The sequence below is a fragment of the Drosophila arizonae genome, chromosome 4 (genome assembly GCF_054131065.1).
Source record: "Drosophila arizonae isolate 15081-1271.41 chromosome 4, UAZ_ARI_1.0, whole genome shotgun sequence".
Classification (NCBI taxonomy): domain Eukaryota; kingdom Metazoa; phylum Arthropoda; class Insecta; order Diptera; family Drosophilidae; genus Drosophila; species Drosophila arizonae.
In genome coordinates this window covers 10,827,694-10,840,231 of record NC_142924.1, presented here as the reverse complement: position 1 = coordinate 10,840,231, position 12,538 = coordinate 10,827,694, and the positions used below count along the sequence as shown (strand labels likewise).

The following is a 12,538-nucleotide window of genomic DNA, read 5'->3' as shown; positions in this document are numbered from 1 at the left end:
CCCCCCCATGGAATCACTACGGCTGTGACTGATAAGACAGTCGAACCGAGAACAACAATGTGAGTGAGAGCGAGAGTAACGGTGTGCGCTCTCAGTGGATTTTGAGTGGGCTCTTATCAAAGAACCACTCAAAATCCACTCAATGTTAGATCATTGCCAAACAGCGTGGCGTTGGCTCAGCGGAAATGGCCGCTGCAGCGGCAGCATGTAAGTAACAAGATGTGTTGCTGAGGCTGCGATTATCACCTGATTACGTTCAGCGGCAGACGACGCACTAGATCAGCAAAGGCAAATCACACACCCTTAAGCCAGGCGTGGAAATGTACGTACGTACCAAAGTACGTACCGTTATGCGGTGATAAGGAACTGATGGGCAGGTCGAGCGTCTGTCAGTGTCAGTCCACAAAACACAGATGCTGATAAGCTTGCCTATTTTGAACTTGACGGCGCGAGAAAGGTTCTCGCGCGCGCGCTAAAAGCTCACCGGGCGAAAGCTCTCGGCATGGCAAAAAGCTTGATATCGGGCGAGCGCTATGCTCAGTGCTCAAATTGAACTCGGACCGTGCGGTACAAGAAGTCGTGCGCTGCGGGTAGTAGTGGAACAAACTCTCTCACACACACACACAAACACAAACATACAAATATATATATATAAACATATATACAAGCTGAGACACGGTCACACGCACACATTGCTAGTCAAGGGCCAAACAAAGTGACAGTTATTACAAAGGGCACAGTGACAAGTTGCATGAGCAAAGGATAATTGTCATAGATTCGCAGAGCCTACCAAGTGGAGCAAAAGATACAACAGACGCAAAATGCCAACGGAAAAATCAATATTCAATCCGAATCCGGCGATTAGCCGTAATGCCTACATATCCAGCTTTGACGAGTACACGAAATTCTACAAGGAGTCCTTGGACAATCCCGCTGAGTTTTGGTCTCGCGTAGCGAAACAATTTCACTGGGAGACGCCAGCGGATCCCTCCAAATTCATGCAATACAATTTCAATATCTCCAAAGGACCCATCTCCATCAAATGGATGGAGGGCGCCTCGACCAATATTTGCTACAATCTGCTCGATCGAAATGTTCGCAACGGCCTAGGCGATCAAATAGCCTACTATTGGTAAGTTTGAAAACAAATGTTTGCCCATTGGCCTGGTCGCATGAAAACAAAAGTAAACGTAAAGGATAATTACGTATTGATTTTTTTATTCATGCTTTTGCTATTACGAAACGCGCTCGTGACGTAGGCCAAGTGCTGCCTGCCACCCATCGTTGTTTCAGTCGCCTCCTGCCTTTACCTACCCTTGATTCGCTTGCAGTGCGCAGGCACGAGACGAAGCGAACAGATGTTCGCCCTTAACTTAGGCAGAGGCAGCGGCAGCGGCAGCGGCAGAGCAGCGACGGAGTAACCGTAACTTTGCCTCAGGTCGTCTCTTACTCTCTCCTTCACTCAGTTTCTTTTTCAACGACAGAGCTCTTTACGAGTTGACAGCTGACTGAATAGAGTGATTTGATTAGTTAAAGCAACTACAGCGCCTACTTCTTGGGAAGGTCAATGCCAGAGCTCTGCGCGCAGGTACATACATATATAGTATGTATATCGATATTGTATGTAGTATATAATATTTGAGTTGTAAATTGCAAAGTTTATTAGTTTTCTTCTCCATGTTTACTTAGTTTTCTTCAAATATTTAACACTCTTGCCTTGAGTGTACATAAATACTTCAAAAGAAAAAAAAAAAAAAAAAAAAAATCCATTGAAATACAATCTAGACGTAATATGAAAGTTTCCCATCGTTTCGATTTGTAATCAAATTGATTTATTTTGTATTTTATCAATGCCTAATTACTGAATCAGGTGCTACAACTGATTCGAGAGTTCTTCAAAAGTGACTAGTGCTCTTAGATCGCAATCGATTACGTCTTATTGCGTCTTTTCCGTTTGTTTTTCTTTTTCATATTTTTGTGGAATATTTTATGTCTTGCAGGTTATCGTTCAGAAAGTTCAAATCAATCCCGACTTAAGAAAAAATTAAAAAATATTTAACTAATGTTAATTTTTTCTAATCTCGGGTTATCAATGAGTTCAACGTAGTTCCGCAGACGCGTGCGAAAAGAAATGCAAATCGTAATTGATATTTATAGAGCATAGGAAATCAGGTACATACAGATATACATACAGACATTGGTGGAGCAGAGCTTGGCAAGGTCAAACTGGGAATGTGTCTGAAAACATAAGGCTCAAATCCAAAATACATACGCTCATCGGTGAGATAAGATAAAACGCGTAATAACCAACAATTAACAACAACAAAATAGAGGGAAAAGTATAGATAATACTCAGACAAAGCAATAAAGTTAAAAACCAAAGCAAAATCTTTTTTGTTTCTTTCAACATTTAGTCTGCCATAAAATATATAATATTAGGTTTCAATACATGCACACGTGTGGCCATTGGTATTGTCAGTTTTATATAAGCGGGCGATTAGCACAAGGCGCTCAAATTGTTTATTCAAATTAAATTCGATGCGAGCGCAACAAAACAATACAAAATCGAATCAACTCAAATCAAATATTTCGCGCCTTAATGTGTGTCACAACGTCTGGCAATGGACAAGTAGCGAAACACAGAAGGAGGAGGTAAACGTAGAGCGAGAAACAATGCCAGTGTCAAAAGTTTAAAGATACAGGGCGAACTTCAAAGCGCAGCCTCCGTACTGCAGGTCACAACGCTTCCTACTCACAGTTTTGGCAGCACTGTGCGGCCCACAAAAATCACGCGATCACATCGTCCGATTACTCACAGCCAATCACAATCACATAGAGAGAATTCGTAGGCATTCACACATGCGCTAAACCGGCTAAAAAGTGCGCGTGTATGAGTGTGTGCGTGTGTAAAAGAAACGAAAATGTTGTGTTAGTGCTGACATAAACTGAAGAGCAAGCGAAAGGGCAAGCACAACAGTCACAGCAACAGCAACAACATTAATTGGGCAATCATACACACATACGTATGTATGTGTGTTTGCTGTTTGCTTTTGTCCCCTTTCGCCCACGTTTTGTTATCACTTTTCGCAACAGTGCGCATTTGTAATTGGTATCAAATTGTTGATGTGCCCCCATTTATAGTGGAAAACCCTCTGTGTACTCTACACTCCAATCTACACACTTCCCCCCCCTACGCTCTTTTTATCACATAAACAAAATGCTTGGACATTAAAAACAGTTTGCATAATTTAGCATCTGATAACTGCGTTGGCTTGTCAAAAATCATACGATGTTTCTACCAAACTGTAGGGCAGACCGGCTAACCTTTCATTCACAGGCTAAACAGAATAGAATCCAAGCGAGAAAAAGCTAACTTGAAATTCTTCACGCCAACAACAAATGAAAACATTCGATACGATTTGTATTATGCCTCTTTAGTGTTTTGTTTTTGTTTAGATTTCAGACACGCGAATCAACAGCTGCTTACGCCAAGATTACTTTTATTATTGTTGCTGTTGTTGTTGCTGTTGCCGGCTGCCACAGCTCCTCACATGATTCTACTTGCCTGCATGCGATTCTTCCCAATACAAAATATGCGATTTTTTTTTATAAATTTTGAATTTGCGATAAGCGAGGTGGGCCACGCGTCTGTCTGCTGCCAATGAATGGCCCCGACGTCGGTCAAGATCATGAGCTGTTGCCGTCTTTCAATTGGTTTCCAGGCAATGTGCATGACTAGCTAGTAATTGATTAGCTGGAAGATAGTCCAGCGACAAGGGGAGCGCAACAGTTGCTTATGAAAAATGAAAAGCACTTCGGCGCAAACATTGAAAATATCGCGCCATAGACCGACGGGCTAACACTCATAATTAGTCATTTGCAGAGAATGCTCACAACAGTTTGACAAGGGTCGAAGTAATGTGATGTATTAAGTGCTTGCTAAACTACACAGAGAGTGAGCATAGATATGGGAGCGGGAGAGAGCTTGGCCTTGATTTAAGCACAGGCTAACGTAACAGCGCTGTTAGCTTTAACAGTCGCTGTTATTAATCATACTGTTGTTGTTGTTGTTGCCGCTCGCAGTTTATCAAGCAGATTTTATTGTTTTTGTTTGCGATATATTTTTAACATCTTACTAATTAAATACCATTTCACATGCGTTGAAAATTATTTCGCTAGGTTTCAGTAGTGGCTATCGGACATCCACATATGTATATAGGCCAAGTCATAGCATATACGAGGAAAAAGTGTACTTTGTACCGGACTGCCGATGATAGGTGTGCTAAAATAGCATTTTATACGTCATGATTGCGATCAACTAACTTATTTATTTCCTGAATTATTTTCTGACTCTTATCGTTCGATATGACAAAGCGATGGGATACTACCTCCCCCACCTCCATTATTAATATTTAGTCACTGATTTACAGCTTTTGTATGACATTTGAGTCATTTAAACGGTTATTTCGTTTGGGCTTTGTGTTCTACTGCACGTCGCGACGTCTAGCACTATGACTGTTGACCTAGACCAAGACCCGTAACCATAGAGGTTCGAGTAGCTTTCTCTATTGCCGCTTGTCCTTGAGCAAATCTACTATAATGTGGATATATATATATATGCATATATACGTCACGATTTTATAATCGATTGTGCATTGCGTTCTGTTGTTAAATTTATGCATTTTGTATTTGGGTGCAATTAATTCTACTCAGACAATTGAATGGATAACAGTGTGCTCTAAAAGTATATTGATTAACAACAGGTTTCGGGCTAGAAATATGTTTAAAATTATACTTATTTATATTTTTTAGTTGGGTTGTCTTGATTAAGTTAAAGACTGGAACTCTATTAAAGATAACTTAAAAAATTTAAATATTTTACAAATATATAATATATCCAATGATTAATGGATAGCCAATTCTAATGGTTGATAAAGCATAAATTTAGATAAGTTAAATATTTATAAATAATGAGAAATTATCTCTGACCAAAATTATCTTATGAGTGCTATTTATTGTTTTCGTAAAAGAAAATTTGTTTCGCAGAAAAATGGGAAATAGTTGTTAGTCATATTCTCTTTTGGGTATAGTTTCATATGTTTTGTTTTGTTATTGCTTTGCAATATAGTTTCTAGGTATCATCAATTTATAATTATTTATAATCGTATAGAGTATTATCTCTTTGCAGTCAAGATTTTAGTGCCGTACGTATACTTAAATTGCAGACTGTTGAATATTATATACATACGATATACACATGTACATTTATGTATATACACATGCAGTGCATAAGTAGGCTATGCAGCTGTCTCTTTTTGTGGTCGGTTATTGGCTTTTGTTGCCAGGTTGAGAATCAAAGAAATTGTAGTATGTTGTATGTCATATAAGCATATGCTCACAGTATTGTAGTGTATACAATATATGAAGTTGACATATGCCCAAAATATAAGTAAGAGTATCATGCTCACAACATAGCAACACTTTGTTGCTTTACTTATATTATAACAGCTATACATAAGCGCCGTAATATGATCGGTCACTTATGTATAGACTGGCCTGCAGCGTGGGATCTGCAACGTAAGCATTGTTACGCTCTTGTCCACGCCGCAGCTTAAACGCTAAATGTATATGCCTTCTGCATATGCATACAAACATATATACACACACATACAGCATGTTATATACTCCCATTCTGCCGCTGCTATAAGCGACAGAATTCTTTATGTAAACTTTATGTACTTTAGGCTAAGACTTTATTTGAATAAAATACGGAGAGCATTCGCTGTCCAGAACTCAAAGATAATAGAGGTTCATTTTATTACATGGCGACCGTGACAAGTGTCACTCAAGTGCCTGTTTTTAAAAACTATAAGTGTTATGTGGCTGCATACCTTTGGGCTGTTCTCGGTGGACAATGATGGCCGTAAATTCAACCAGGGCAAGATTTTCAAATAAGTCGCAAACACAATATATCTAATCGACAACAACAACAGCAGCAACAGCAGCGCAATAGCGCAACAAGAGCAACAGCAACAGTAACAATAACAACAACAACAGCAGCAGCAGCAACAACAACTACAGCAGCAGCAGCAGCAACAACTACAGCAGCAACTGCTAAAGCAACAACAGAAACTGAATAACAATAACAACAACAACAGCAGCAGCAGCAGCAACAACTACAGCAGCAGCAGCAGCAGCAACAACAACAGCAGCAACTGCTAAAGCAACAACAGAAACTGAATAACAACAACAACAACAACAACAACAACAGCAGCAGCAGCAACATCAGCAACAATCATCTATAAATATAGAAGCCTGTGCGAAGACCAGCACCGGCCACGCCCAGCGCGCCAAGCTCGGCCCCCGAATCAAATGACAACAACAACAATGAGCCGCAGCAACAACGGACATAATCAACTATAAATATAAAAAAAAAAAGCCTGTGCGAAGACCAGCACCGGCCACGCCCAGCGCGCCAAGCTGGGCCAATTTAATGCAGAAAAAGCCTGTGCAAGGACCTGCACCGGCCACGCCCAGCCCTACAACAGGATCATGTGAACCGACAGCGCTACTCAGAGCGCGCAACGTTATAGACTATAATAATATATATTAAGATATAAAATTTAGTTTTAATTATAAATTGTAAAATTGTACTACTGAGCGACGATTGCGTTGCTCGGTATAGCGCATGGCCCGTAAAGCCATGCAAATTTTAGACAGGAAGACCACTGCGTTGGTCGAGTAGGAACAAGAAAATAACTAAAAAAAAAAAAAAAAAAAAAAAAAAAAAAAAAAAAATATATATATATATATATATATATATATATATATATATATATATATATATATATATATATATATATATATATATATACATATATATAAATAATATAAATAATAATTTTTTATGTTTGTTCAAGAAATGAAAGGGTATACACTAATTTTTTTTTTTAATTACAAAAAAAAAAAAACTATAAATTTGATCTGATTTATATTTACACAACTTCATTATGACCCTTTTTCATTTGAAATTTTATGTTCTTGCTGACTCCATATTGTCGATTTCAGCCTTGAACTTATCACCTGTTGTCGATTTCAGCCTTGAACTTATTACCTGTTTTGTGTTGGCAACATATAATGGATATATAACATCCAACATACAAATCTTTAATAATTTAAAATGTAACTAAAACCTGCTTAGACACACCCGTGTGGTCGCGGGACTTTAGAATACAACCACAGTGAGAGACGCTTGTCGTAAAAGGCGACTAAGATTCTCAACTGGCAAAGACAAAAAATTTTATAAAAGTCCTGAAGTCACTACCAGGCAAGTAAACATAAAAATCCTGCAGGACATGTTCAAGAAGATTTGCTTGTGCAATCTCTTAACAAACGCTTCTAAGCCCAACGTCATTTTTAATGACGAAATATGAATAGTAGTGGCCTTGCATATAACAAATCGACATGTTTTTAGAAACATGAAGGAATTATAGCAAGAATTGATGTTAGCGATTTTGTACTCCAATGGAATTCTCGACTTAGGTCAGATTTTCCAAAGGCTTGCATGACAAGCCGGTGTATATATAATCAGCAACACAAGAGGCACCGTGCAAAAGATCTTTGAACTAGTTTCAACAGATTCTTTTAATAATATGGGCAATAATATATTTCAGAGTAGCGCTACTCAAGCCGGTGACCCAAATAATAATTAATAACGATCGAGAAGCGATACTGTTTACAATACATGATAATTCTACTATCGAAAATTGCAAATAAAAGTGCAACAACTGTTGCCAAGCAATATTCAAAACTTTTGTTCTGAAACATTGTCCAATGAAGACGTTCATTATGGACACAGAAACAGAGTATAAAACAACATATGACTTGTGCGAATACTTAAAGATAGACGATATGACGTCTACTGCACAAAACCACCAGACAGTTTCGAAAAATAAATTAAGACATAAAATTGGTCTGATCAACCAATTTAAGGTAATCAAAATGAATAAAAACAAAATTCATAATAATTATCATTTTACTAATGCCATCATTTCTTGAACAATGGAGTCAATTTTTTTAAAATGCATTGAATTTTTTTTTATATGTGGTTATACGTTATATAGAAAAAACAATCAGAAAAAAAAAATTTTTTTATATATTGTATTTTTTTATAAAAAAAAAGAAACAAAAAGAATTAAAAACAAAAATTCTTTTTAATTGCTAAAAAAATAAAAAAAAAAATTTATGTTAAAAGAAAATAAAAAAAAAAAAATATATTAAAAAAAAATTAAAATAAAAAAAATATACAATATTTTGTTTTAAGAATACAACATAGCACATATATAAAAAAAAAATTAAAAATAATTTTTATTTTAAATAACTACATTATATTACGTTATTTTTTAAAAAAAAGGGAGGTGTAGTATGTTGTATGTCATATAAGCATATGCTCACAGTATTGTAGTGTATACAATATATGAAGTTGACATATGCCCAAAATATAAGTAAGAGTATCATGCTCACAACATAGCAACACTTTGTTGCTTTACTTATATTATAACAGCTATACATAAGCGCCGTAATATGATCGGTCACTTATGTATAGACTGGCCTGCAGCGTGGGATCTGCAACGTAAGCATTGTTACGCTCTTGTCCACGCCGCAGCTTAAACGCTAAATGTATATGCCTTCTGCATATGCATACAAACATATATACACACACATACAGCATGTTATATACTCCCATTCTGCCGCTGCTATAAGCGACAGAATTCTTTATGTAAACTTTATGTACTTTAGGCTAAGACTTTATTTGAATAAAATACGGAGAGCATTCGCTGTCCAGAACTCAAAGATAATAGAGGTTCATTTTATTACAGGAAAAGGCATTTTATAGAGGAAAAGGCGCAGCTCGGCTAGCAACTAGGGGCGGGGCGAGGGCAGCGGAGGCACGCAGCTTATCAAATCATCAAATTATGTTGCAAATTCAAATGAAATAGCTAGCGACAATTAGGAAGCATCAAATTGCAGTAAGTGATCCAATTGAGGTGCTGCGTGGGTGTTTAAATAGGTATCCACGTAGCTCTCTAGAGACAGACAGCGTCTCTCTTCCTCTCTCTCCCTTTCTTTTTCTCTTTCTCTTCTGGCTGGGCAGATTGCCAAAATGGATATATTATTAATTTCCGCATTTATTTCTCATTATCTTGCAGGGAGGGCAATCACCCGGATGACTATTCGCGTGGTCTCACCTACCGCAAGCTGCTGGAGGAGGTCTGCCGCTTCGCCAATGTGCTGAAGGATCATGGCATTCAGAAAGGTGATCGCGTCTCCATTTATATGCCCATGATTCTGGAGCTGCCCATTGCGATGTTGGCTTGTGCTCGCATCGGTGCCGTGCACTCGATTGTGTTTGCCGGATTCTCGTCGGATTCCTTGGCGGAGCGCATGTTCGATTGCAAGGCCAAGCTGCTGATCACGGCCGATGGGGCTTGGCGTGGCGAGAAACCGCTCTACCTGAAGGCTTTGTGCGACACGGCGTTGGAGAAGGTGGAGGAGATGGGCCACTCCGTGGAGAAGTGCATTGTGGTGTCGCATCTGAAGCGCGTGACGCCCTGCCAGGACAATCATGTGGACCAGGACATACCGTGGACCGATGATCGCGACTACTGGTGGCACGAGGAGATGGAGGATAAGGAGCCCGCCTGCTATCCAGAGTGGATGGATGCCGAGGATCCCTTATTCATGCTCTACACGAGCGGCTCCACGGGCAAGCCCAAAGGCGTGCTCCATACCACGGCTGGCTACCTGCTCTACGCGGCCACCACGTTCAAGATCGTCTTTGACTACAAGCCCGGCGACATCTACTGGTGCACTGCCGACGTGGGCTGGATCACTGGACACACCTACGTTGTCTACGGACCACTGGCCAATGGCGCCACCTCCATTATCGTGCGTACTGCAATTAGCGCGCCATTGCTTAGTCAATTCACTAACTTTACTATTGCTTTGCTTGCAGTTCGAGGGCACGCCCTTCTTCCCGGGCAACGATCGCTACTGGAGCGTCATTGACAAGTACAAGGTCACCCAGTTCTATACGGCGCCCACGGCCATACGCGCGCTCATGAAGTTCGGCGAGGCGCCAGTGCTCAAGCACAATCTGAGTGGACTCAAGTAGGTTTACCTGGCTAACCCAAGTCGATTGTAAAGCTAATGCGCCTCTCTCTATCTCTATCTCTCGCTTTAGGGTCTTGGGCAGCGTTGGTGAGCCCATCAATCCAGAGGCTTGGCTATGGTACTATCGCTACATTGGCAAGGAGCAGTGCTCCATTGTGGATACATTCTGGCAGACGGAAACTGGTGGGCATGTCATAACGCCACTGCCTGGAGCCACGCCCATGAAACCAGGCTCTGCGGTAAGCGAATCATTAGATGTGAATGAATAGGCCATTTTGTAATACGATTTCATTTTCGTAGTCTTTTCCGTTCTTTGGCGTCAAGCCGACTCTGCTGGATGAGTGCGGCATCGAGATTAAGGGCGAGGGCGAGGGTTACCTGGTATTCTCGCAGCCCTGGCCGGGCATGATGCGCACGCTGTACAACAATCATGAGCGTTTCGAGGACACCTACTTCTCCAAGTTCCCAGGCTACTATTGCACTGGCGATGGTGCGTTGAACTATATCCTCTATCCATATATAAATAGCTAACTAATCTTCTTTTTGCAGGTGCACGTCGTGATGCCGATGGCTATTTGTGGATCACTGGTCGTGTGGACGACATGTTGAATGTCTCTGGCCATCTGATGTCCACGGCCGAGGTGGAGTCTGTGCTCACGGAACATCCGCGTGTTGCCGAATCGGCTGTGGTGTCTCGCCCCCATCCGGTCAAGGGTGAATGCCTCTACTGCTTTATCACGCCCAATGAAAACGAGACGTTCGACCAAAAATTGATCGCCGATCTGAAGAAGATGGTACGCGACCGGATCGGACCCTTTGCCATGCCAGATGTTATACAAAATGCGCCAGGCTTGCCCAAGACACGCTCCGGCAAGATTATGCGCCGTGTGCTGCGCAAGATCGCCGTCAACGATCGCAACGTGGGCGACACGTCCACGCTGGCCGACGAACAGATTGTGGAGCAGCTGTTCGCCAATCGGCCCGTAGAGGCCAAGTAGACGGACCCATTGATGCAGTTACTCTTCGCTTATCGAATGACCTTGCTGCCCTGTAGACCTTTACCTAGCTATAGGCTAACAGTTGATCAGCTTCTTACCACATGAATCTTGTAAATCTCCTCCCCCATATTATCTATGTTTAACGTTTAACTGTTGGCCCCCGCCCGCCTCCTGCTAGCCGGGCTTACAGATTCCACTTAGTTCGTAAGCTGTGTGCGTAAGTAATGGTTCATCATGCACTTGGATACAAATGCGAAATGCACTCGTTATTTTCTATATATATATTTCTATATATATATGGATTCCTGGTTCTATATCGTATGTGTCCTTATATTCTGTAGTTAATATTATACACTGAGCACGCACATTTTTCCAGTTCTTTTGTTTCTTTGTTGTAGTCTTAGATTAAGTTTTTGCTAAATTCGTTGTGATACAAATTTAATTATATATTGATTATGTATGTATTTTTAGTAGAATTGATATAACAAAATATATACACGATTCCAGTAATATCCATTTACAAAAAACAACACACGATTTACACTATTTTGATTTGGTCTTGTAGTTCTTCACACTATTTTATATATTTTAAGTTGAGTTCGATCTCCAGTCGCTTACAGCACCAGCCTAGCTCAGTGAGGAACACGTAAGTCCGGATCATAGATATATATATACATATATATATATTTAATATTAGATATATATTTGTGTTGACATTTACTAGACGTTCGAAACGTTTGTTAGCTTTTAAGATTGGGAACGAAACATATCAGTGTTGCATAAAGCTTATCAGCATTCCTATATACATATATATTTATTTGATATACATATTTACATATAAATATCGTCTACGCTATAAAGTCGAATGAAGACTAACCGCAACAAAAACATATCATTGAACGAAACTGCTGCTAAACTCAAAATTTATATAAAATATTTGAATTATATAGCATATATACTTATACATATATGCCATTGTTAGTCGAGTTTGCCCCGATGCTCAGAGCTATCTATCGCAACTGAAGAATCAGGCAAACAGACCATAGTAAGTATTTGTTATTTATAGTTATCAACGTTGGGCGAGAGAGTCGAAAGAGATTTGAATGGAACGTAGTGCTTCTTAATCTAAATGGAGGGTCGTCCCAGCAGCGGCCCTACCCGATTGTATAAAGTTGATTAGCTTTAGAGCGTGTGTCGATGCGAAACGAACTCACATTATCTAACCCTGATATATATGATGTACATACATATTTAATATATATATATATTTATCGAATCATATATACATGTATGTGTATAATAAAGTTTATTGTTTCAATGTGTTTCAATGCAATTTCGAGTTCTCTAATCTAAGTAAGCAAGAGACC

The 12,538-nt window shown here is 39.7% G+C and overlaps 1 protein-coding gene across 2 annotated transcripts; it reads left to right on the top strand.

Annotated features, from left to right (window-relative positions):
- Positions 1-75: 75 nt before the first annotated feature.
- On the top strand, positions 76-12,493 carry AcCoAS (acetyl coenzyme A synthase). Of its 2 annotated transcripts, XM_089467397.1 has the most exons (7): positions 993-1,132; positions 8,880-9,029; positions 9,210-9,948; positions 10,016-10,170; positions 10,244-10,412; positions 10,474-10,663; positions 10,723-12,493. In XM_089467397.1, the coding sequence occupies exons 3-7, from the start codon at positions 9,337-9,339 to the stop codon at positions 11,169-11,171; spliced, it is 1,575 nt and encodes a 524-aa protein (XP_089323523.1). In that variant the 5' UTR covers positions 993-1,132; positions 8,880-9,029; positions 9,210-9,336; the 3' UTR covers positions 11,172-12,493. The 2 variants fall into 2 exon arrangements, with proteins under 2 accessions (XP_017861818.1, XP_089323523.1); XM_018006329.2 differs by lacking the exon at positions 8,880-9,029 and having other exon boundaries at positions 76-1,132.
- The last annotated feature ends 45 nt before the right edge of the window (positions 12,494-12,538 follow it).

Excerpts from the sequence above, each read along its gene's own strand:
- AcCoAS (XM_018006329.2), top strand. The coding sequence starts at position 822 with ATGCCAACGGAAAAATCAATATTCAATCCGAATCCGGCGATTAGCCGT. Across the intron at positions 9,949-10,015 it reads ATGGCGCCACCTCCATTATC|TTCGAGGGCACGCCCTTCTT; the intron begins GTGCGTACTGCA and ends CTTTGCTTGCAG. Across the intron at positions 10,171-10,243 it reads CACAATCTGAGTGGACTCAA|GGTCTTGGGCAGCGTTGGTG; the intron begins GTAGGTTTACCT and ends CTCTCGCTTTAG.